The sequence below is a fragment of the Gambusia affinis genome, linkage group LG18 (genome assembly GCF_019740435.1).
Source record: "Gambusia affinis linkage group LG18, SWU_Gaff_1.0, whole genome shotgun sequence".
In the NCBI taxonomy this organism is placed as follows: domain Eukaryota; kingdom Metazoa; phylum Chordata; class Actinopteri; order Cyprinodontiformes; family Poeciliidae; genus Gambusia; species Gambusia affinis.
Genome location: NC_057885.1, coordinates 13,925,966 through 13,952,995, shown reverse-complemented (window position 1 = coordinate 13,952,995; position 27,030 = coordinate 13,925,966). Strand labels below are relative to the sequence as shown.

The following is a 27,030-nucleotide window of genomic DNA, read 5'->3' as shown; positions in this document are numbered from 1 at the left end:
TGTTGTTGTTCTCTCCCTGACTTTCCCTCCGTTTCTTGGGAGATTTGGGCTGGTGGTATTTTGGCTGTGAAAAGGAAACCGTCGGACAGCGGGGGCATGAATATTCCAAATGACTAATGTTGCACATGCTTATTTTTGACATATCTGGTTTCCTCGGGGAAATAAAACACTTCTAATGCAGGGGGACCATCTGTTATCTGTTGCTGGTGTTTCAGAGCAGGCAGATTCACCGCGAGCACACACGCCCAAAAATACACACAGGCGTACAGACACATATGTAGCACCACAACCAGACAGATCGACACATTTCCACTCAGCGGGGAGGCATACATACACATCGAGCAGCACGCACATGTACTAACGGTACCATCCGCTGGGAGCTTGCACAACAGACAAGATCTAAACTCTTATACAAACTGAACATTCCTTTTTTTTTTTTATTCAGAATGTTTGTCAAATATGCTGTAAATCTCAGGCTATAGGTGACAGGGAATGCACTCACTTTTCATGTTCACCATAAATACCTGGCTCTGTCTCCTGGCAGCAGATGGAGCAGGATAATGTGCTGGTGGTGTGAAAGGGAGAATAAACTGGCTGTATGAAAACAAAACACGATACACAGGAAACAGCTCTCCCCATCACATCTATATCAGGAGAACCCTTCTTTCGATTTATTTCAAACTGAGGCTGTGCAGGGGGGGTATAGAAAAACACCGCTTCCATGAATTGATAACTTGTTTTATTCACCAAGCTTCCAGGTATACAAAAATACTCCTATTTGTGTGATTGAATATTTTTGAAAGCTAAATCCAAAGCAGAGCTTATAACAATATGCTTGAATATTTTTCATCAATGGGTAATCTCTTAAATATACATGAGCCATTTTCCAGGTGAAATATGTTAAACTACATGGCAAGACAGAGCATACTTTGACAATGTCTGGATCAAATTGCCTATAAGCACAGGACCATTCCTCAATTCTGCTATGGACATGCCTACTCCTTAGTTTATTATATTATTCCTCTAGGATAAAGACAGTGTACAATTGGAGTGATATATCTCATCAGAGACTCTTCCATTGACACAATTTATTTATTTTCTTGTATAAGTGCAGCGGCTACCAAACGTTTTCTTCCCCCCAAGAATTCTCTTCTTGCATTGCCCGAAAAGCTGTGCCCCAACTTGAATCTGCAATCATGCAAAATAGAAAACTCAGCTAATTGTAATTTCTTTATTGCTAGTGTAGTTCTTCCTTCTTTTTTTTTTTTTTTTTTTAAAAAGGATCCATCTTTATCATTAATACATCTGTTTAGGAATGATATGTTACTCTTTTTATTGTAAGAATCACAGGAATTCTGCGATGTACATGTTCTACAGACTCCATATACACAGCTGGAAAAGGCAGGCTGTAAAACCAGTAATGGGAGGATTTCAAAACAAATCTCATAATCATTTAACTCGTATTTTCTATACGAGAAAAACCTGGTCACAGTACCTCCAATGTCTCTGGCTCCTCCCTTTAAAAGGAGCAAGACACCTACAAATGCAGCCAATTCCCCCTGGTCGGACTTGACTGCATTAGCAGGGTTTTTACCTCAGAACTAAGGTAATCCAAATTCAATACGAACCTTATGAAACTTTAATTAGAATGGGTGTGCCAAATGTTTTTATGAATGCATAATTTACAAGGTCTACGCACTTTGGGTTACACTTCACTAATCTGAACGTTTTGACTGTTTTGACTCAAAAGCTGTGGGAAGGCCACAAACTCATGGAGATTTTGTAATAAAAAGCTGTAGCTGGTCGAGGTTGAAACGCCAACATGGCGTTTCACTGAAAAAAAGGTCTTCTGTGTTTCCGTCACCTCGCTTTCTGATTGGCTACAGGTCACATTCATGCTGTGTTCTTAGGGAACGCTACACACATTGCGATATCGGGCCAAGACAACCCAAGACGTTGAATATCCTCGATTTTTAGCTTGGAGTGTTCCCAACATGCTTCTGTGTGGAAAAGATCACTCAACACACATCACTCTGCAGAAATATCTCTTAAGATTATCTTTGGAACCAACCAAATAATTGGGACATCCTCACAATTGTTGAAAAGAGAAAATTGGAACAAATATCGGAACAAAAATCTTGCAGAGTGAACTAGGTATAGGTTTTTGGGGTTTTTTTGCTGTTGAATCATGAACACTGACATCACCTGATGCATGTACGCCTGTTGGCCTGAGTTCTTTGCCAACATCTACATGAGTAACGAACTCTCTGAGTAATTTTGATAGGCCAGCCAATCCTGGGAATGTTCACCACAGTTCCAAGTTTGCACATAATGACTCTCATTGTGGACCACTGTAACTCTTTTCACACATGTAAATGTCAATGATTCTTCAGTTTAGGTGCCAACCAGGCATGTCGTGTGACATGAACTAAAAATCTGGGCTGATCAAAGTAAATTTATGATTTAAGCAAAATAGCATTTTGTATATAAGCTGGATTTCTATATAGTTTATAGCACTATACATTATACACAACAGAAGTTAATGATGAACAAAATGCGCCTGATTTCTTAACATTTCAATCCACATAAAAGTGGTATAGTTACGCCAACATGAGGCACTTTAAAAATGAGTCCCCATCCTTTACAACTCTGAAAAAAGGCATAGAAAAATCCAGATAATTAATATTACAAGACTTTTTGAAAATAACACTCACCTTGTGTGGTAAATGAATTTATGATCAATTGCTATATTTTAACCAAAGAATGAGTTGCGGTTGCATGATTGTTATCAACTGTCATGACAGGCAGAACTGCATTTGTACGGCATTGTACTGTAAGAGGATCTTTGATAAAAATAAAGAAAGACATTCTACAATAGGGATCAAAGAAAATGTGTGCATGTGTGTGCGAAGACAGTGGTGAGGTTTAATAGCTTACCTCTGTCAGCTGCCTTTAAGTGAGGATCTTCACTCATGAGACCACCTGGGGCACTGTGGGCGTCTTTGATCTGTGAGCACAATGGAGGCAGAGAGGGTGAGAAAGCAGGGTCAAAGAACTGTACACTTAGCAGACCTTGGATATCACCTGCATTATTGCATAAAGCGACATGGAAACCAGCACAACTTGTGTTTGTGAAAGAGAGAGCCTGTAAAAGAGATTTTTATTTATTTTTTTATTTTCAAAGATCCTTTCAGCTCAAGTCCACGACTCTAATATGCACCTCCCAGCAGACGCTGACGACACTTGATGTTTCGAAGTACAAGGCATCTCTCGCTGTGCTCCAGGAGCCTCTCTCAGGAGCCTTTCGAAAGACAGTTTAATGATGAAAGACAACATGCTTGGATGCTTGTGTTCTGTTTTTAGGTCACAGGGGAAATCCAGGCAAAGCCAAAACAATTTCAGCTCTTTAATTTCCCTTTAAAAGACGCCACAATTTATTTTAAAAGTCACACTCTGGTTCTGTGGCTTGTGGAAGTTGTTAGCGCCGATAATCACCTCCTGGAGTAAATATTGACTACTAAGCTGCAGCTTAGCAATAAAGGACACACTTGATAATAAGAAAGATGTTTATCTGTAGCCAGTATTTTTCCTCCCTTAGATTATAAAATGTTTATTTTTCTTCATGCGTCCTCCTTGCTGATCCTTGTAGGAACAAAAGAGAAAAAAAAAAAGCTTTCTATAAGAGACTCTAGCAGTGAGGACATCTCGACATGAAAAGAGTCCTACATATGGGAAAGAGGAAATGTGGGTTTGATTTGATAAGCTGTCACATGCCGCATGCTGTCATCTTCTCCTCTATGGAAAAACAAGACTGTAAACTCAACTGTGCAAGTGAGAGGTGTCACCAAATGCAATGTGACTCACTGCTTCTGAAGGGAACAAAAACCTGCTTAAGAGCACTTTGACTGTTCATGTGGTGTCTGCAGTTTGGATTCTCTTTCTGACAGACTGGACTGAAGGCAGAGGCAACCGCCAAAGGAAAAGAGCATCAGTTCTGACATGCATTCTAAAGCAATTGGGTGAAATGATTCTTCTGCCTTAAATTAAAAGCTTTCATGGTCATTTTGTGGAAACAAGACTACAGTATCTTCCAAAGATGCTCAAAATCCTTTTGACTTTTTTCTATGTTGTTGCATTAAAATCATAAAATTCAATGTGTTTTATAGCACTTCGCTGAAGTCAGAAGCCTTCAAAATGATTAACATTACATTCAATCACTCGCATGCTGGAGGCTTTTTGCACACTTTTACCTAAAAAATCGACAAACGCAACATGTACTGTTACTTTTGAGATCTCTCAGTCGGTGGATTATGAGAGAAAAATACAATCTGTATTTCCTTTACCTTTTTCAGTTCAGGTATGCATTCACTCAGAAAAATTATATTACATCCAGTAAACAAGTTTTAGCAGAAGAAGAAACGAGTAAAAAAACAAAACCATACCACATCTTTATAGTCAAAAAACTTTGGCTTTTAAAAAATTTGATCAAAATTTTCCAAGTTTGTAGCTACAAGCAAGAAATTTGACTTAGGTTTCCATTGCATGCATTATAAAGTATAGTCACAAACAGCAAACTTCAATATTTCAAAAACACTTAGCAAGTAAGGACTCGAAGGATAGGTAATGACATGCGTGGTGTTTACAGGAAAAAAATGTGTACAGTCCATTTTTTGTTATACATGCATACATACTTGTATACATACATGTACATGCACATGAAAAGAGGGAAGACTTACTGTGCTAGTGCAAATATGCTTATTTGTTTCCAGCTAAGTTAGCTGTCAACCCTGGTTGTGAGATTTTCATTGTGTTCAGCAGACAGATTGCCTGGAGATTGAAACTGTCTCAGTGTAGGCTAGGTTTTGACATTAGCGTTCTATATCGCCAACCTGAGGCTAAAAGCCTAAATAACCTGTTACCAGGATGTGTCGTGTCGACAGATATATTAGCTGACCTTTCAATGGCCCTGGACGTATACAGGACATGAACAGAGGCGATGTCAGTCCTGATGATCCTCTCTGCAGACCTAACTGTTTGTTGCAGTTTGGAGTTGTCCTGTTTTGTGGATCAGACAAACCACAGGACAGATTGTATGATGGCAAGTGTAGAAGATAAACAGTTGTTTAGTCAACAGGATTTGAATGTGTGTTCACATCTGCACAAAAAGGTCTGAAATCATGAATTCTGGATGTAAAACGGACCAATTGTGTCAGGTGGGAATAGACCCTAAGTTTCTGCAGGATGCAGGTTCTACTGAAGTCTCCATTGTCTTTAGCAGATTTAGCCTCAAGTGATTCTGACTGCATCAGTGGACCAGCCAATTCACCTTCAGTTTGTATGCAGACTCATTACTGTCCTAATTCAGGCCAATTAAAGTGTTGTCGTCTCTAAACTTCAGGAGTTTCACAAACACTCTGAAGAAGAAAACTTTTGCATTACAGACAGATTCACTAGGGGAAAAAACCACTTTAAAATCTGTTCTTATTCCACCTACATTTTCATGTCCTGTCTTTGTTCTCATTTGTGTTTGTTCAGGAGAGAAACTGGCAGCGTAAAGCCACGAAGAAGCCAAACACAGCGTGCTCAGAAATCAGTCAACACAAGTAAAAAGAGGCTTGCTCTTGAAAAACCGCCTGCCTTTGAAGGATCTTTATTCACTGTTCCCCAGCTGCCCGACAGTGAGTGAGAGCTTAGACATACAATGGACACACCGTGGGTATTTGTCCATCGAGAGCCGGGCCCCCACAAATGAAAAGAGAGACACGCAGACCCAGGAAGTGGCTAATTAATTGACAAGCAGAAATTTCTGAATTTGTAATGATCAAACAGACTTCATTTTGTTCCCCCACCACCATTCTTGCCAACCCATCCTCCCAGGCGACTTTCTTTAGAGACTAATCTTATAAATACAGCCCTAATCAAAATAAATGACTAAAACCTCTAAGGGAGTTCAGGGCTATACACAGTTACATCAGAGGAACTGATGCAATTTAAACAGCAGCCTGTGAGCCACCGATTCAGGGTTCAAAATCACAGTGAATACTTACTTATGTAATACTTCCAGCCCCGTTTCTGTTGTTGTTGCTCAGTTTGGCAGACCTACATTCATGACAGCCAAGTAGGAGAGACACAGCTTCCTCTCTGTGAGTATTTTGCTGAATTCCCACAGCAGTGTGCTCAGCTGGTGTGTCACATTTTACAGACTTTCCTCCAGTTTAAATGTGTCTATTCTATTCTTATGTCTGAGCGCACTTTTCTCATATGTTCTCTGCAAATTTGGACATCTGTAAAGTTAACCAAGCGGTGATGTGATAAAAGAAATGTGTTTCCTTGAGATGTATTCTGTTTCTGCTTTTTTTTTTTTTTTTTGTTACGGTTATGTTTCCAAGCAGTGGACAAATTTAAATATCAAGAATACAAACCCAAAAATCCCATCACTCATGTTTGCCAACTTCTTTTTTTTATTATTTGCATGGTATGAACTCACTTGAAAGCTGCTTCTTATATTTACTAAGGTCACCAGACATTAAAACTTGTATGAACTCCAGCATATAAGTTCAACAACATAGGAAAATACTGGAAGAAATCTCCACAGAAAAATTTACAGCTCTATATTCTTTCCTCTCGTTTCCAAATACATCGGTTTTTGATTTTTCAAAATTCTACAGCAAGAAACATTCTGGTTTACAGCAGGTTTCTGAGAATAAATGTGGTGAAATATACTTTCAATCTGTCCTGTGTTTGATGGATATGTTTCAGCCACAGAACAGATTGCACAGACTGTGCAGCCATAACTCTCAGCAGCTCTCTGATTTAAAGGAAAGCTGTTACAGATGTTTAACTCACAGACTTGAGCTGTGCTGACGTCAAAATTTAGTTTTCACGTTTAAGCTGGGTTGTTTATGGAGCTGCGTTTATTATGCAGCAGAACAGAAATTTATGGCGACAGAGCCATAAGCACAATATCTGCAGAACACAAAGAATCTCTTTTGCCTCATGACACTGCTGCTAATACAAACTGAAGCAGACTGTGACATTTTTGGAGGCCTCTGCTGAGGTTCAGCTCTTGGACTGGAGGGCAGAGTGGAAGGCGAGCGCTGAACTTGAACTCAAACTCTTAAGTTCAAGTTTTTTGGGAAAAATCCATTCTGTAAGCATCACCAGCAAAACGAGTTAGTGTAGAGATGTCCTTAGGAACTTTTCAAAATGTGACAAGTAGGTTTTTGTGAGAGGCAAATCACAAGCAAATTCAGCCTGAAGAAGAAAAAATAAATTTCCTTATTGTAAAACCCAAAAAGACTTCTGATCTGACGTTAGTAGAAATGATCCCTTTCTTCGAAAGCAGGAGGTTCTATATAAAGCACTTTGAGTTACATTTTAAATCAAAATATCAGTACATCAGAAGAAGCTAAGCAAGTTACACTTCTGCTTTGCAAAAACATTTATTTTAGCCTCATGTACTATAAAGAATGCTTTTTGACAATAACCCTGGACGATAAGAGAAAAGTTGTTATATAACAGTAGCTGCATGACCAACTGCTAAAAAGGAAGCTAGCTGGCCAACTTGTTGCTCGTGATTCCAAGCTGCAAGTTTTGCTCATGTCGTGGAGCGTGTAGACGAAAGTCCAAAGTACATATGATAAAAATAAAACTAGTGTTAAAGCTACTAATTCAAGTCAAAATAGTCTCTTGTACAGACCCCAAAAATCATAAAATCAGTGTGTTAGTATGAAAATTCAATAACAGAAGTTGCTTCAATTTGGCTTTTTGAGAAATCACAGAACCGATGACAAGTGATTAATCATGCAGAAGAACAGTCTGGTGTCAACAAAAAAATATATATATCTTGGAGTTTTTATTCATTCTGTTCAACTTGGCCATGTTTGAGATTAGATCAAGGCAGCACAGACGGTGTGTGGTAGTACCAGTGTGCATATGTGTGCCTGAGAGACGGCGTGTGTCCTCTGCAAGAGGTAAAATAATGACAGGCGAGAATGGATGGCTGGTGACGCTGTGATGAGGAAAGCGCCACATATTTTTGGCCTCAGGCTGGGCAGCTGCGAGAAAATTCTCCTCTCTCTCTCACCCCCCACCCCGTTTTCCTTGGTTCGCTCCCCTGCTTTCCCACCATCCCTGCTCTACCCCCACCACCCCACATCTGCGACACTGTTCAAACAGAGGACAAAGATGCCCTGAGTAGTTTTCCTCTTCCAATCTCATACATGGCTGTTGGCACTTTACTCTTCTGTATCTCGAACTCGCAGCGAGAGCAATGACAGAGTGAGGGGAGGTGGTTTTAAGGAGTCGGTCTTTTGATTAATTTTAAATGCTCTTAAAACAAAATCCCTTTTTCAAAGAGAGAAGTTTTTCCCCATCTTTTACTACAAGATATCAGACTTTATTTCTACAGCAGTTAAAATTCTGTTTGATATTGAGGGAATAAAAGTGGTAAATACAACTGAACATTTGTTATCGTTAACCAATGCATCACTTCTCTTAGAAGACTTAATTTAAAAGTCTCACCTCAAAAGACCCAGGACGACCTAAAAGAGAAACTTCTTACACCCAAAGACTGAACATTTTGCTCAACGTTTTTTGAAAATATTACCATCAAGATTCAGGTTATCAGGCCACAAAATCTTGATTGCATTTATCTCTTGACTTTGACTAGGCCATTCCAACACATGCATACGGGTTCATCTAAACCATCGTTGCTCTGGTTGCATGTTTACTCCACCTTGCTGTCGTCTCAGTGAAGCTCTGGGTCTGTTAATGATCAGACCAACGGATCCAGCAAGGGTGACTCTCAAAAATACAAAAACCTTTGAAAAAAAATAAGTCTACAGATAATCTCAACTTTGTCTTCTTAGAAAACGAGAAAAAAAAAAGTTTACTACCTTTATAGTTCAAATAAGTGTAAGAGTCAATTAAGGTTTTCTTTTAATGAGAGAGAACCGACTCATTTCCCTGCACCCAGGCATGAAAAGTGGATGGCTATGGGCGGTGAGAAAATCAGCAGCTTGTGTGACACTGTCACACTTCTGGGTCATGCCAGTTGGCGTCGTCAATGTGCAACAGCGGTGCGATCCAGACACAGCAGTGACAAGAAAGTAAGAGAACAGAAGGGGAGAACGTGGCAGCCAAGGACTACCGGCTTTAACATCAAATGAATGTTGTCACAACAGAGCCACCCTTTTAGTTGCGACACCATTCAGCTGCTCGTCACACGGAGCACGAGGCGAGGCGGAAAAGTCAGGCAAGCACAATGTTTATTAAATGAAAGAGCACGCAGCATTGCAGCAGCGATGGCGGTGAAGTGCCGTGTTGTCAAACGTTCATAAAAATACACAAAAAATTTAAATAAATAAACTATGGAAATACAGTGTTTTCTCAGCCCTCCACAAAATTGAATGTTGGGGTAGGAAATTAAGTGTAGCTTCTAATCACAGCAAAGACAATCACCGAAGCGTGCGCTTGAGAAATGTGACATATGGAGGCAGAGGCCCAGGTTGAGTAACACTGACGGAAACAACAAAAGTAATTATTTAGAGATCTTGTTTTATGACGTGTTACTTTACAGCATATCGCTGACATGGGCAGCTGGAAGAAGACAATGGCTAAAGCCGTCATTAGGTTCAACATATTAAAATAATTTTTATTTGCTTATTGTTGCAGTAATTAGCATTACGTTTTTACTTTCATAGTCAGAGTTAGCATTTTTTTTTTTTTTTTTTTTTTAAATCATTTTTTTTTTTTTTTAATAATGAGAAAGACATGTGTTTGAGATGTTACCTTAAACCATATCCACAAGTGTGCCTCTATTTGTTTGGTGATTTAGCCCCCCTGGAAAACTGGATAAGGCATCTGGGCTATCCTGAATTGTTTAAGTGACCTTTGCTTATATAAACTTTTGAATTGAGAGAAACATTAAAACCTCTCTAAACATTAACCAAACAAAAAATATCTTATTGTTGCAGATTGCTGCATAACCTAAAATGGGAAAAGCTTAGTTTGATTTAAAGTGACAGATAGAAAAAATAAAACGTTGTTTCTTTTTAATATTTCAACTGTAAATTGTAACAAATAAAACTGACCAGGTATTGAAGCCTGTTATATTATATAATTTACATTGGCACACAAGGAAGATTTAACCTTAAATGAACAAGTTGCGATCTGTAAGACAAATATGATCTAAGCCAGCCAAGCATTGTTTCTTGGTCGTTCAAGCCTCTGCAAAAGAATACTCTATTTTAGTATACCACAGTAAAGAAAGGGCATTATACTACTATTAGAAACATATTCAATTATAACTGTGTTATACTGCCAAAAGAAACAAACATGCATTAAGCTTCAGTGTGATCCTCAAAGTTAATAAATTGTTTTATTTAGTGCCATAAATGCTGCAGTCTGTGGACCAAACAGCAGATTTCCACCCATATGCTGGCATTTTAGCTAACAGTATCAGATGGATGGGCAGAAGTTCTGTGGTCACACAAAAATTTAAAGCAGCAGCTAAGTGAACAGCAGCCAGACTAAACCAGGCTAAGAGAGTGTGACAGAAGGGAAACAGGATGGCAAAAAAAAGAGTAGGACTGTCAGGAAGACAAACCAAAAAGAAAGGTTATCTCCAAGCAGATGCTACAACCAGGGGCCTGTCAGTCGTCATCGCGTGCAACTCTCTGCGCTCGACTCGGTGAAACCGAGGCAATGTTCCCCATAAAATATTCACCAAAGTTGTTTTTACTTAAAAAGGAGTGGCGAGAGGGTGGGGGGAGAAAATGTGCTGTGATAGATATTTGGAATGTCCCACAAATGCTGTGGATGTCAGGTTTGCTTAAGGCCTCTGTGAGCGTGAGACAGCAAAACAGCAGGGGGTCCATTAAATGTTCACACAAATGCACTATGAACAGTGCATCAGTATCCACTGCCAAAAAGCTCCCGCACAGTCCCAAAATGACTTTTCTAATTCTAGTCCACACTCAGACAAATTCAAAGCTTTTACTTTTAAGGACTCTTACTTTTCTAAAAATATAGCTGCTGATATTTTTGGTAGGAGACACTTTACATAAATTTAGGAAGCTAAGTGAGGCCTATAGAGCGTGAGGATTATCCTGCCTACAGGACGGCGCCTGTAGGCAGCTGACATAAGGGTTTTTCTACCTGCCAACAAGGTTGTTGTCTATGTCGTTCCACCTCCGCTAGGGTTGCAACTTCACTAAAATTTTATACTCAATGCTGATTCTAACCATAATAGTCGATACTACCCAAAATACCCAAAGTTTTGGGCATTTTGGGTATTTTTAATACTCCCGAAACTTGGTTAGAAAGCCCAAGGTTCTGTCTAGATAAGAGGAAACTATAAGATTAATTACAATATGAAATATTTACTTTCTTACTAAGGTTAAATACATAAGCAGGGGAGAATTAAGCCATCATTTAGGAGGATATGCTTCACTTTCATGTTTGGTAAAACGGTAAAAGAAAAGGTAATTAGTATAACTGTTAACATCCTTTATGGAAGTGTGTACCTTTAATTTAATTACTACTCTATCTTTGGTACTGTGTGTTTCCATTTGTCCATCAATTTGCTACTGATGAAAAATAAATGTTACTACTGACATTTAATTATGCTTGTTCTATGCTAAAATAAACTGTTTCTAAACAAGCATCCGTCTGGAGCCTCAACATATTTTGGGCAAATAAGAATAGGTCAGTTTATATTGATTTTGATGCAATAACTCATCTTGTTAGTGTCAACTTAATCAAAACATTGATTATCTTTATAACTAACCTTGCAAACACAACCACCAAAATCAACAACTGGCTGATATTCACTCTCAAATCATATGAAAGTAGTAACAAGTGGTCGTTTTTTTGGCTTTATCTCTACTTTTCAAATAATGACAACGTGGAGCCTGTTCTGTGAGGAGCCTGGTAAAGACATCATATTCTTCCTTTGTGCCATTATATTATATGTGCTCTTAATTAGCAACATTCCCAAAGCCTTTAAATTTCAATTCAATATCTTATGTTGTGTAGCTGGTAACAAAACACACGAATGCAAAAAAAAAAAGCAAAGATGGTGGAAAACAGAACCTCGTTGATTGAGAGGTTTGACTGAGAAATACAAATCCCTATATCTTTCAGTTTTTATTACCTGTAACTGAGGTCAGCCAAAACCAAGCAGTTTCTCTGACCAAGTGGGAAAAGGGTTGGCTTTTCTCTAACTCGGAAGAAGTGAAATAATTAGTTCCTAATTAAGACATTGGACGATTCACTTATTTTCCTTCCTCACGGGCAGCTCTGTCTCGACCTTTTTCTCCCGTTGCCAGGATGTGCATTGTGCATAGAAGCGGAGCGGTAGGAAAACACGCCATTAGCTGCTGTAGCTACTGTGTCAGGTTTCAACCCGACACAATAACACCCAGTCCCTTTGTATCAGTGTGAAAAGGTCAGAACCGTCACTGGTCTCGAAGCAGTGTGGCCTGCAACACGCTCCTTTCCTGATCTGTAGTTTTGATTTTTGTCATCTTGAGGAAATAAAGGTTGGGGCCCACTCACCACTAAATAGGGAATGTGACTGGAAGATGTCGACTGCAGTTGAGATGCTTGATTACTCACTGAATGAAGAGAGCAAGACGTACAAAAATGCCTTATTGTGAGTTCACAACCTCTTGACAAACAAGTGTCTCTCTGATGATTGAGTGTCACTGGCAGTTTCCAATAACAAAGTACTTATGGGGTCATTTGTATCTGTTCTGCATATAAAGCTGACGATTGACTTCCTCACGTCAGCATAAAGAACTGCTATAATCAACTAATTTTGTTTACATGCACTCACCGGACAGTTTATTAGGTACATCTTGTGAGTAACAGGTTAGAAGCATTTTCCCCTTAGAATTGCCTCAATCCTTCATGGAATAGATGCAACAACATATCTAATATCCCTGGAAGATTTTGGTCCTTGTTGAGACTGAATTATAATCCATTAGCTGTGGAGACCTTTAGAGCACAGTCTATTCAACAGTGCCATGCAAAGCAAACTATTTCAAGGTTGTTGTTTTTTTTTAGGTTTACAGTGTTGTCTAGGAATCTGCTCCATGACTACTTACTGTGATCACAAGGGGATGGATGAGGTTGGTAATAAAACTCAAGCTAAGTGGTAATCAGATGGTACTAAGGGACAGAAATTGGGCCAAAATATCCCCTCAAACTATGACACCAGCAGCAGCCCATACATGCGAGGATGTATGGGCTGCTGGAAGCCAAATTCTTGCTTCCAGATGTAACTGACTGATTTGCTATGTGAGTTAACAAGAAATTAAACAGGTGAACAAAGTAGCCAGAGAGTGTTTTTCAAGAGCCGTACAGCTGAGGGTCGATTAAAGAACCAAACTTATTGTAGCTTGCAAATAACATTCCGTGCAATCTTTGTAGTCTGAAGAATAAATCTAATCCTTAAAGCACTTTTATGCTCCACAACCATGGACCTAAAACAATGTTTTATTCTCCACAAGACTTCTTGTTTTTCATGAGTAAGGCAGACAAGTGTTGATTTTCAAAAGAAGTATGTTTTTTTTGTATTTGTCATTATGTGTCTAGAACATAACGTTGGAGTGGTGCCCTCAGCAATAAACAGATAAATAAATAAAGTCTCAATCAGTCCTTACGGTGCAGCAAGTGGATGTGAGTGTGCCTGCAGGGGGGCAGAGAGGAGATGACTACAAGAAAATAGTTGATGGTCTGAACATGCCCGTAGCTAAAGTCAGAGTAAGAATTAAACAGTTCAAAACATCTACAACCGTGACAAACCAGGCTGGTCAAGGATGTTAGTTTAGGTTGCCAACAGATAATTGGGAGGATGGTAAAGAAAGTCTTCAGAAATTTCCAAATTCAATGCTAGAGAACTCAGCTCATTGCTTCAGTCAGAGATCCTGCAGTACAAACAACTTTCAGCCTTTTACATGCCTTTTTTCAACTACCTGATTACCTGTACATGTGTATGACATCACGTGCATACATGTTTAGAATTTAAAAGATTTAAATTAAACTCTACATAGTTTTAAATGCATTTTTGTGCCAGTTTGGTTTAATTGAAAAATAAAAAAAGCACATTGTACTGTCTTTGAGCAGAAGAGGAAATGTTTGTTTCTTACACTCTTTCAGGATAGTATATTCTACAGCTCAAGGAGTCCAATCAAAAAATGACCTGTTAAGGTTTGTTTCTATGTTTATTTAAAACACAAATAGAAGCGATGGAGCATATAAATGATTTTTTATTACATGCTTCCAAAACCCAATGTTAAAACTCCTAGCAATAGCTGTAGAAATAAAATCATTTTATTTCTGCTCCACGTTTCTTTTTTTTTTTTTTTATGGCGCACCCCATCTTTATTAAAAGATGGGGTGCGGGAGTTTTTCCTTATGATTCATATTCTGTGAAGCAGCACAGAGATAAGCCTGGCATATGGTGAAATCTAATCTGATCCCCAATGTTTCTTTTTTTTGTCTATGGAAATGACTAGCTAGTTATCATCAGACTCAGTTATTTGTTCAGATTCTCGTCGTGGCTTAGTGAAGGGACTCAATCACTGCTGCCCGGCGATAGGCCTCACTTTCGCCTTGTTCCCGTCTCATCTTTTTATCTGAAGGAGCGGAAATGAAAGGATGGTATCTCTGTTCGGGAGATGGAGAGAAACGAGCAGCGGTTTTTTTCAGGCTTTGGCTGTTGGGTATATATATAAATATATATAAGACATTGTTTATAATTTTGGGTTCAGAAAGAAATGCTTCCGCTTTTGGAAGTGAGAGCAGATTAAACAAAGCGAAGTAAAATACGGTAATTTATGTTGTGACATCTACAGGAGTAATGAAGCTTTGAAACATTTGACGCAAACAGGGAGTAGTTTTAGACTTGTGTTGTACAAACAAACACTTGTTTCTGAGTCACTGAATTTCAGCAGTGAATTCTCTGAAACAACACTTCTTATATGTTTGCTCTGCACATTTACAGCTTTTCTCACGCTGTTTAAATTGAATTTTTAAATAACATCAAATAAACATATGATCCCTGTCAAGAATAACTCATGCATTTATAAGGATACACTGAAAATACTAAGCTTACGTAAACTCTAGGATGAGTGGAATGTTACAGCCATATACTTCCATAATAGGACCGGCTTTAACGGCTTGATGTTCTTGCTTTAGAATGGAGCCCATAGAAATTTGAAAACAAATATAGATTTTTTCCTGAATATTTTAAGCTGTTAACCTCAGAGGGCAGACAGTTGCTTAAAAAGGATTAAAGTACCATTTTTTCCTTTTTGTTTTCTTTCAACTGCTCATTTATGACGATTGTGCTGCTGCAGTTTGCAAAGACATGTACAGAGCAATCAGCAATTTCTTTTAACACTGGCTACTTTAATTATCTGAAAAGAAATCCTGATAGTACCTGACATTTTGTAAAGGCACCAGTTTTTTACAAACTCATTTAGAAAGCATCAGTAAAAACTGGGAATACCTTTAATCTCCATTGAGTAAAGGTGAGCATTTCTTTCTTGAGCTTTTGCTACTCCAATGGAAGAAATTTTTTCTGCACAGTTAATTTGGACCAGTAACAAATCAATAAATCTGAATAAAATTTCAACTTTTGAGCATTTACAAATTGTCATAATGTTCAATACAATTGCAAGAAAGCTTCACGTTTGTATACCCAACAAAGAACCAACCAGATGAAAACAATGGAAACAGGAAAACAATGAAAGATCTAGATAAAAGTGTTTGATCTTACCTTGTAGTCATCGCCTCGTATTAGGACGTCCCAGAGGGTGTTTTGAAACTTGCTCAGATCCATTTGGTGGCCTCCACCCAGCAAAGTCTGGTTGTAATAGTACAAAAATGTGTATAAATAAATAAAAACTGTTAAATCATCTAAATACAAGCATTGATAGAAAAGAATCTCTTTAATCTCACCTACTGCAGTTATTTCAGAAGGAAAGCTGATAGTAGCAGGCTTTGATTGGGCCTTAATTTTATGCCTAAGCTTTCATCTAAACCGTTTAATGTTTAGGGTCCTTGTACAGACATTAATATAATAGGGTATTTTCTGCAGGCTGCCTCCAAAGGTATGAGTTTATAAAAAAACATGCATTGCATAATTGATAAACTCTCCAGTTAATATCAATTCTGCTCAACCTGCTCAAATGTCCTTCTCTTTAAACATACCTTTAAAGCCCCAAGGTGAACTTTAAGCTTCTAGAAAGCAAACTATTAATCAAGAAGAGTGTTTCTGCAGTAACAGTCAGCATCTTTTAATTCACCAGAGGACAAGCATATCATTCTTCCCATCTCGACACAAATGGTTTTCCGCAGGGGGAAAAGAACTGACAAGCAAATTAATCTGCAGCCTTTAGCCAGCTGAAATAGAAGTCACTCAGGCGGTTTGTATCAGTAGATGCCCATCAGTGTCAGGATGGTGTGGAAGGACATAAATAAAAGAGAAATGAAAATTTAAGAAAATGCATCACTGCTGCACACTGAGGGGGAAAAGATGGCAGCAGTTGGATGGAAACCGAAACAGTTTTCAGAGTTTATTCATTGGAAACAGTGACACCTGGAAGCCATTCTGGGAATTATACATCACAGCAGGCACTGACCTTTAGATTCCACGCACAATTAGGCTAAGCTAATAAACACAACTGTGGATTTGGACATGTAGACGCGAAGGCAGGTCCACTGAATCATCACAAACTTAAATGGCATCAAGTTCCTCTGTGCCTCTCAGTCAAAGACAAACTGAAATTGGATGTTAAAGAGAAAACACTGAGCTGAACAGGAGTGTCGCTCGAAGCTAAAGTTCACTTTTTGGAGGATTCAGTTGGGAATTTGTGAAAGCAGCCCCTTCATCCCTTTTGATGTAATCTCGGTTGAGGTTGAACAAAGATGGCTTGGTTTCACATCCTCACAGCATATGCATCTGTATCATAGATGTTCATAAGTCATTCTTTCTCTGTCCAAATCAATTGTAAAGCCACATTCTGTAGAAACTAAGCCACAGTCAGAAATACTAACTATTCCATGCCTCAATTAACAGGAAAACTGCTTGGGTTGGTAGGTAAATATAAGTATCCTCTGGTCTAATTACTTTTCAGGTTTGGAAGAAGATGAGTCTAAAAAGTAGTTGCTAAGGTAGTTTTTCTGGATCCCAAGTTCTAATCCCTGTTCTGGGCTGCTAAATAAGTGTGTGTAAGTAAGTAAGTAACCTGACCGTCATGTTTTTGGACTGTGGGAGGAAGCCGGAGAACCCAGAGAGAACCCGTCATGCACAGGGAGAACATGCAAATTCCATACAGAAATACCCCGGGCCGGGAATCGAACCCAGGACCTTCCTGCTGCAAGGCAACAGTGCTACCAACTGCGCCTCTGTGCAGCCCACAATTCAGCTTATAATACACTAAACACATAGATAATGACAACAATCATATATGAAACATTTTCTTAAGAGGAAACACAGCCTCTAGTGAAAAACACACTATCCCTACTATGAAACTCAGAGGTAGTTTTGAGGATCAAAGATGATTTGGGCAAAATGAACACAGCAAGTATCAGTAAATAATTGAGAAACATTTCCGGTCATTAACCTGGATCATCAGGACAATGATCCAAAACACAAAGTCATGCCAACTTCTTTTAGATGCGGTAGAAATAAAAATGTAAAGGTTGTCAAGTTACCATAGCAGTCTCCTAAACTCAGTATTTTTGAAGCACATTAACAAAATCTGAAAAGTGAGGCTCAGACAGGAGAACCCAGGAATAAACACGAAATGGAAAGGTTTTTTTTCCCCAAGGAGAGTGGGAGTAATATCTTATCCTTAAGATATTACTTATAGATAAATAATATTTATAAGTGTCTCATTACAATAGAATGCAAACTGTCACTAATGTTAAAATGGTAAATTAAAGGTAAGAACTCGTCTATGGGAAACTTGGCCTACTTTCAGCTATAATGACTTAGAAAAAGCAACCAAAGTTGTTTAATAATAAATTTCAATCGATCACTAAAAATGATTGAAAGAAAGTTTTTTGTGCGTTATCATTTGTGATCTCTGAAAAATACAATTTTCCAGAGTAAGAAAACTTGAGAGCACAATTGTTCCTGACATTGGGTAGGTAAAACAGATGGACGGAGCTGTAGATATGATGGACATTTCTACTCCCTAAATGCAGAATACATCAGTAAAAAAAACAAACCCCAAAAAACAACTTTATTCTAGCTGCTGTAAATGAGAAAAATAAACCAGACATTTTTACTAACTTTAATATTAAAGCCTGAAACCTAACACTAAAAAATGTGCTTTTACAGAGATTTTGAAACTTGTTTTTAACACATTGGACATGTTTTTATATTCTCATCTATTATTGATGTTCAGGGTATCCTTCCTCTCACATGTCTATTACATTTAAATTTCTTTGCACTATGTTTGCTGTTTTGAAATTGATGTGCCAAGCTGCTTTCTGGCTGCAGAACAAATTTACCCGAGTATAAATAAAACAACCTCAACCTAAGGCGATAGGCGGAGAGATATCAACAGGAAATTAGATTTTGGACTAAATGTGTTTTTCTCAGTTACAAGAAACACAAAAACTCTATTTACTTTGATTTGTTCTCATGTGCTACCGTTAACATTACTTTTAATAAATCTCACCAGTAAATGATTTAATTAATCTCACTGGCTTGACAGGTTTTTTTTTGTCATCAAGCAGATGAAAATCTTCTTTTAGACTGTAACTAAACTGTTCGTGAGACTTAATTAGCAGGTTTTGAAGTAAATCTTTATTTGCTCAGTCTGTTGGGTTCCAATCAAAAATATCGGACAATATTTCCAGCAGGTGGCGATAATGTTAACACAAATTAGTTCAAAATTGAAAAGATCTTGATTATGACGAAAGCAGTGCTAAATAATTATTGTTCAATTATTAAAGAAAAAAAAAAACAATTTTACTAGGAGTTGTTTGCAGGGTTCTTGCAGGTTTCGACAACTTAAATTTGAAACCTTTTAAAGGCTTTTTTTTAACAAAGAAAACTTTTATTTTTATCAATTTAGTTTTCAAAGAAAATTCAAGTTTCTCAAATAAAATTGATTAAAAAATATCACAGCATTAAAACAGACAATCAAAACACCCATGTTCCCAACAAATAGTAATATATTAAAACCTCACCCTTCATATGTCCGACCTCATCCTCTTTAGCACCCATTTCAATTTCAATTTCAAGGGTTTGGAGTTTGTACAAAGTGACAGACAGTAAACTGGGAACTTAGATGATGTGGAAAAAAAATGAGGGCATCAATTTAGAGACCAGAAGAGGACAAGAAGGCACTAGAGTGAATGTGGCTTTTACTTTCCCACTTTTCTCTCCTATTTACCTCTCCTGAATCCTCTTTTAAACAATTTGCTCCTGCAGTTTAGCCGTCCTGTTTTTTTTTTTTCCTTCTTCTTCAAAATAACACGAAAAATTTGATGGTGTGTTATTTTATTCAAACTTTTAGAAATGGCTACAGCACATATCCCACCTTCTTTTGTATTGTGAGTAGCTGTATGCATTAGTAATTTTACTAAAGTAAAAGTTTAATACATTTTTTACAGTGATGGTCTGCAAAATGTATTTCTTCTAATTGTCAGGCCTTGTCTTAACACCCTTAGCTCTAAAAACAAAGTTAATTTCAAGAATTTTTATATCATCTTGCTCACACAGTGTGACATGTTAGCAACCTTAGAAGTTACAGTGTGGAAAATCATTATATTTTATTATATTCCCCTACTAAAATATAAATATAAAACCAGTAAACAAATTATACTGAATAAATTTCACTGCCTAAAATAAATGCTTGTAATGACTCACCTTGGTCTATAAACTGCATCCCTGAATAGAATAGATGTAACTCAACGTGTGAAAACGGTTCTGAGGAATGAGCTCGACACTTTATAGTGTCAAACTAACACAGAAGCAGATAAAACATTATGCGAAGATACTGCCTTACAGGAGACGAAAGATCAAATAACATGGTTACAGATATGCTATTTGATAGATCCAGATAGTTCCAGAGGCACAAATATCACTTATATCTACCTGGCATGAGAATGTTGGGTTTCCAGTCTGTTATGAAATGTATCACCTTGCAAATATGTGGAAACAGCACAAACAAAGAGATGAGACATCTATTACCATGAGCCCACACAAGTGAAAATATTATGTCTCCCACACAGTATTGGTATAAGAGCACAGACTGCAGAGGAGAAGCACACTTACTCTAATTCCCCTGTCTCAGGAATTAAAGCCAGTCTGAAAGTCCCTTATGCTGTGTTCTTTTTAATCACCAAACGGGGTTCACACAGTCAGAGTTTTTGGCACTAGTTTGTGAAACAATCTGAAAAAATAGGTGATCTTTCGTCATGGGTATGTGGTTGTTTAGTGTGAAAAGCTCACCAACAGCCAATGTAGACTACTGAAGGTGAACTACAGCACACTTTAAGGAGAAGCAAAGGATTTCTGGAACGACTGGGTGCTTGCTGCTTTTCTGACTGCTGCTTTTAATTGTCTGTCTTTCTGTCAACGCCGTCTATTTCTCCTCCTCTCTCTACTTTATGGTCTGAAAAAGATTCTTAACTTCGACTGGTCTTATTTTTTGATTATTTCAACATGCAATTCTTTTGGCACAAAGGGACAATGATTGACACGGACATTTGATGTTTCATTCCAAAATGAACAGGCAATCAGTAAGTGCAGAAGAACAAACCAAACAAAAAAAAAAAACAATGGCCTTTGTTTTGTTTTGTTTTTTGTCCATATTCAGACACATGGTGAAAGCATTACTGACTATGCCAGCAAAGGTAGTAAAAAGAAAAAAAACTGTTTGTTAGCATTTTTCCAATTCCAGAATTCCTCAGAAACAAACCAAACAACAGGCCTTTTGGCACTGAAGGACCCGGCTAGTGATGGCCCTGGTTGTGTTTGCATTGAGTCTCCAAAGAAGGAGGGATCGTCACATCAACAATGTGCAAATCTGTATGTGGCTTCTCTTACTTTGCGACACAACAATGGACAATATCGAGATTGTGTTACTGCTAATAATTATCATATAAGTAATTAAATTTCGCCAGCATCTGGTCAATAAAAGGCAGAATGCCAAACAAAAGGTACAGATTATTAGGCGATATAGTAGTACGTCACTCAAGACTCAAGAGAAAGACGACACAAAATGCTAAGCAAATGCATCAGTAATCAATGATACTCATTTATTGAATAATTTGAAAGTAAGCCTAGGTCCTCAATTCACAAATTTTCTATGCAATATCTGTTCTAACTAGCATTTCAGACATGTAACCAACTAAGCTTTTTAAGATTTACATTAAGAGATATTCTAGACCCTAAAGAGAACTAATAAAACAGCAGAGAATAAGTATTACTGGACACTACTCAAAATGTTCTGGTCTGAAGAAGAAGCAGAGCCTTAACGTGTTCTGACCCTCACCTATGTCTCACCTATGAGATTTGGATCTTGGCAGATAGAACAAGATCTCAGATACAGGATGCTGAAATGAGCTTTTCCCCCAGAGTGGCTGGACTCAGGCTTAGAGATAAGGTGAGGAGCTCCATCATCTGAAGGGAGATTTAAGCAGAGATGCTGGTTCCCTTCATCAAAAGGAGTTCGATGAGGTGACAGGATGCCTTACTTTGGAGGGTTTGGGGGCATAGTCTACTAAGAGTGCAACAAAAAGTTTTAAAGAATGTTTCTTAAACTGAATAAATAAAAGAAAAAGGATGAAATCATTTCAAGTCTTATGTTAAAATGAAAATACTGCACTTGAGATGTACTTGAGATTTAGATTCATATCACAGCAAATTTCTCCACAATTTTCCTCAACAATGCTGAACATCCTCTTCATGAGACCCTCATAGAAAAATGGGGTTTCTGTTGGAGGCTCTTTCAAAAGAAGCATACCAAGGATCTGCTTGTGGAATTAAATGTAAATATTGGTAGTAAAAAAGATTTTTTTTGCTTTTAATAACCCCATTTTTGAGAAAATAAAATAAGACCCGACAACTCCTCGAAACTTACTAATGCATTAGAGATTTTTACAAGCAAAATCATTATGTACAGTAATTATTACTGAAGTGTCCTTTGATTGAGCTAATGGTGATAAGCCACATAATCATCTTGCAATGTGCTGATTAGGCCACCTTAGGCAAAGTAATTATGTAAAGGCTAATCAAACTTAATACTCTGAAAGCTTTTTGGACATTTTCACTTAATCTGATGTAAAATAAGTGAGGTTGACAGTTTGTTCCTGCAACTTTCTTTGCGTATTAAAGCTGCTGTGAGAGATAATTAGTTTGACCATGTAAAAGACGACCGTTACCGAGACTTGACTTCAAAATATAACATTTTAAATGCAACATTGTATTTCTATATGCAGAGGCAAAATACATCTTACTGGACTCTTGTAGAAAGTTATTGTGGCAGATACTGAGACTGGGTATGTATCCGAATAAAATTCTTACAATTTGCTAACATTAGTAAGGTCGAGCAATTTTGTGGAATCAAGGTATTTCCAATCTACAAAAGGAAATACAATTCCCAATGCTACTAAACATGCATAGATTATCACACCACCTTGACATTTGACAATTTCTACCATAAGAATGGTATCATGTAAAACTGACTGTCTCAAACTATGACTTTTAAAACCTAAGAATATACTGAGACCTGTAATCCAGTCATTTAAAAAAATGCAAACACTGCAGATAAAGTAGGATATTCAATAAAGACAGACTCTACCTGGACATTTCTAAATAAGACCCAAACAAGGAGAGACTGTTTCTTCAGTCAATGTGTTAAAGTTTGAGACTCTGTGTTCTCCAAATGCTCCACAAACCTCACTGAAATCTTTACAATGGAAATCCCAAGGATCTAGGACAAAGAAAATATTCTGTGTGTGAATTAACCTCTGGCATAGCAGTACTCCTCAAATGATACTGAGCTACAATAATATTAGTTTCCACTTGAGATATGCATAGTTTCAGATGATATAGTTCCCATGGTGCCAGCTCATGACTACCTATTTAAACTTTAAGGATGGAGTACAGAAGAACCATAAATCAAGGTGGCACCAAAGGGTGATGGCATTTACTTAATGCTACTAAACTGTCATCATCAGCCCAAATAAGAACAAAAATAGCCCAGTAGCATTTTGAGCAAAGCTCACTTTTAGCGATGCTTATAAAAGGTGGTGTGGCAAGACACTTTCGTCAGACTAATGAACACTGCTTCTTCTCCACAGATAAAAAGTAAGAAGACAGACCGATGGATCGATTTACAGCCTGTCATCTGTCTATATTTTCCTCAGTATTAGGGCCTGGGGAACATTTCATAAAGGCCATAGGGTCGGCTTATCATGGAGCTAAATGCCAATGTAATTATTAGTGTCTGGAGATAGTGGAAAGGGAAGCACATCCTGCGGCAGAACACCATATTTAATTAATAAATGTCACTCTGCAAAGGGAGTGAGGGGTGGGCATGGGTAAAAAATAAGTAAATGAAACGGTGAGGGAGCAAACGAGAGTGACAACAAAACTGGTCCTGTACACAATAACAGATCAGTAGAAATTCACTTTGGAGCACATTTATAGCAAAGATGTGCAAAAGATCTTTAAATAAATATTTTTTTTATTGCACACTGATCTGAAAAAATCCCAAGCTTTTGAGTGCATTCATTCAATAGGGGAGAAAAAAAAAATTATAATTTCTTCTAACAAAATTCCTAGAGCAAAATTCATTCAAAATGAATGTAGCCAAAACTTTTCTACACTCTGTTTCTTTAAGCTGGTGAAAATGAAAAAAAATTGTAACTGGTAAAACTATGACTTTCTGTTTCTGTGGGGTACAAATATGAAATGACCCAGAGGTTAGTTTCTTTTAGCCCCTACCCACTAGCCTGAACCAGGAACCATTTTTATTTTGACTCCACATTTAGGGAGCAGAATGAGCAGCACATGGAAAAAGCTCTGTTAGAAAACAGCAGCAGGGTGGCATCTTCAGGACACTAATTCTCCACAACAACTATTAAGAGTGCCAGCATTTAAAAAAAAAAAAAAGTTTTTTCTACCTACTATCACAAATGTAAACATGTAGACTGAAAAATTCCACTGCAACTTTAACTGAAAATGTTTTTCTCTGAGCAGACAAGCGTAAAATTGAGATGTTGAGTAAACAAACACTTTAGACAGGTCTGCCATGAAACAAGCATGATACCCATGTAGGCAAAATCTATCAGCATTTGGAAGACACTTTTTGAGAGGAAGCTCTACAAATACATAGGACTGGTCAGCGCCTGTCAGTATACAAGATGGAAAGTGACCTGGCTCCTACAGGGGGTTATTTGCAGAGGTTTCTTGACCAGAGCCTTGAGCAGGAAAGGCACTAAGGGAGAAGGGGAGCTTTCTACAGTACCAGTGAATCAGCACAAAGGGCCTCAAGATGGGCCAAGTGTGAAGAACTGTTGAGTCTTGGTAGCTTTCTGGACAGAAACTGGGGACTAATCAATCATGGCTGAGTCACCTCGATTATTAGGGTAGGGTTAGGGTTGAAACTGAGCGATTCCGGAAACATGATGATGATGATGTGTTCAGATGCACCAGCAGATTTACATTTACACGGTACGCAAGGCTTCTTGTTCATTCAGTTGCAACAAACAAAAGAGGCAGATGTATTGGCTGGAAAAAAAAATTACGGTGACAGCAAATAAATAAAAATGTTTTTGTGATTTAGACAACTTATAGAAGCTGAAAAATGTTAGAGAAAAACTGACAAAGTTTATGAGGGTGAAAAAAGTTTACTAAGGTAAAAGAGCCCTCCATTTAAATCTAACCTGATAAACCAAACACCTTCAATCTCAAACCTCCCACTTTGGCAGCCACCATTATTCACCATGAAGTATCTGCTGCTCTGGAGAAAGATCTTCATGGGAAGCACTTTCCTCACCACAGTCTTCTTGAAAATCTCTAAATGGTTCTAGAAGATGCAGATAAAAGACGTTCAACTGTTATTCTCCAAGGGAAAAGAGGGAACGTTTTCCAATTAAAGAATTTTCTTCCTCCTCTTGGTGCTGCATGTATTGTATGATTGACAGCTTCATTAATTAGCCAGCTAGACTTTAAAGAATGATGGAAGAATGGCTACGAGCTGTGCGAGGAATATTACAGGAGCAGAATGCAATTAAGCTTAATTTCTATCGTTAAAAGGAAACATAAAGAGAATTTGTATGCGCCCCACATTCCAGCCTGGTTTAAAAACCAACTAAGTTTCAAAAACACAAGGCTACAAGATATAAGGCTATGCTAATTTATTTAGCAGAATTTTTCCCAATAGATGACCTATGTAATATTTCTCTATTTAACATGAATTGCTAATCCACAATTCTGTTACTTAAAAAATATATTCCACTAATGCCAATTGTAGCAACAGGAATATGTTTGTATTCCTAAGCTTTATGGTCTACAGGAAACATGAAGTCCATCAGATCCAGCATCTTATGACTCTTTTGTTCTAGTCAGAGACCCCCACTTATTTGGCTGAGCATAATTTGTTTTAATCACAGTTTTCACTAAATATTGTACTACTTAAAGAAGTTGTTGGTCTTTTTTTTTTTTTTTTTTGAGGTAACTGTTGGTTGAAAAGCTTGGGTTCAAAGTTTGTCATGTGACATACAAACATACATACTCAACAGACGTCCATGATTCCTGCCAGCTGTCCACCATCCTCAATACATTACAAAATCTTTACCTCCACTGACAACCGAAACAAAAACAACTCTGGTCCAGTGAACAGCAAAATCAAGCAAAACCTTTTTGTCAAGTAAAAGAAGTCATTGTGAATGTGAGTAAAGCCAGACCTGAACAAAAAAGGAACAAACTACATAAGCTACCAATTTTATTCTGTATTTTCATCATTCGGCGTGGGGATGTTGAACTGAAGCCATTGGTTTGTCATAAATCCTTAATTTTCCATATTTTAAAAAAATAAAAAAATAAATAACCCTTTTCTAAACTTTTAATGAAGCCTATATTCTTCAGATTTTCTTGTGCATTCATTAGCAGCTGGTAAATTAAACTTGAAAACTTGGCTTTGAAAATCAAATTTTACTTAGAGGAGACAAATACACTAAGCTAGCTGCAATAAGAGAAGTGCAGAGTCAGGAATCTCTTGTTCAGCATAATGCAAGTCTGGTCTCACTTTTGGGAAGGTCGGAGAGTTCAGGTCTCCTGTCTCTTTGCTTTTCTTGATGTCGGGGAGTTTGCACGCACCGAGGAACTTGTCACACAGGATGCAAGCTCCCATGATGCCCCAGTTTCTTTTTCGCTCCTCGGCCTCCTCAATCACAACCTTTCTTAATTTGAAGTGCTACTTGAGAAGCAGGTACACCTGAGACCATCTCGCCTCGCTGTCATTGGATCAGCTGCTGACTCCAACACCGTATCCTTTGTCTTTTGTTCTCTGCCCACATAATAACTCTGAACTGGCTGAAGAACAGGTGGGAAAAAAAATCTGAGTTGAGGTGGTAATGGGAAAAAAAATAGAACAAGGTCTTGGAAAGCTGCAAAACAGGGTAAAAAAAAAAAGAAGTCTTCAAATGTTTCTTATGCAACGATTTCTTTCCCTCTTTCAAAGGCGACACTCCTCGGCACACAGAAGTGGGTATTCTTGTTTGGAAACAAAGGCAGGCTTGCTTCTGAGGCAACTGCTAAGCGATTGCAAAGCAGATGCTTTTTTCTCTCGCCAATCAATTTAACACCTACACCTCCCCTCTCCTCCTGCATGCTGGCTCTGGCTCATCAGTTTTAAATGGCACAAGGCAGTCTTGAATTGTTCTTTTGACTCACTCAGAATACAGGGAACATCTCCTCAGTTACAACACCCCTACCAAGACTTAATCACTAATAACTTAGGTCAGCAGAGAGCGCTTTTACTTAAA

At 37.9% G+C, this 27,030-nt stretch overlaps 1 protein-coding gene across 6 annotated transcripts in view; it reads right to left on the bottom strand.

Moving 5' to 3' along the window:
• LOC122820601 (glucosidase 2 subunit beta-like) overlaps positions 1-27,030 on the bottom strand; it is a 158,495-nt gene that overhangs the window by 91,472 nt on the left and 39,993 nt on the right. For 5 of the 6 annotated variants that reach the window (XR_006368836.1, XM_044098162.1, XM_044098161.1 and 2 more), the window contains 2 exons: positions 15,791-15,877; positions 2,938-3,007 (listed from right to left, as the gene is read on the bottom strand). Coding sequence is in view for 5 of the 6 variants with exons in the window: in XM_044098162.1 (XP_043954097.1) it covers positions 2,938-3,007; positions 15,791-15,877 (157 nt within the window). In the remaining variant the exon portion in view is untranslated. The remainder of the gene's footprint in view (positions 1-2,937; positions 3,008-15,790; positions 15,878-27,030) is intronic. The other variant, XM_044098164.1, reaches the window with a different exon arrangement.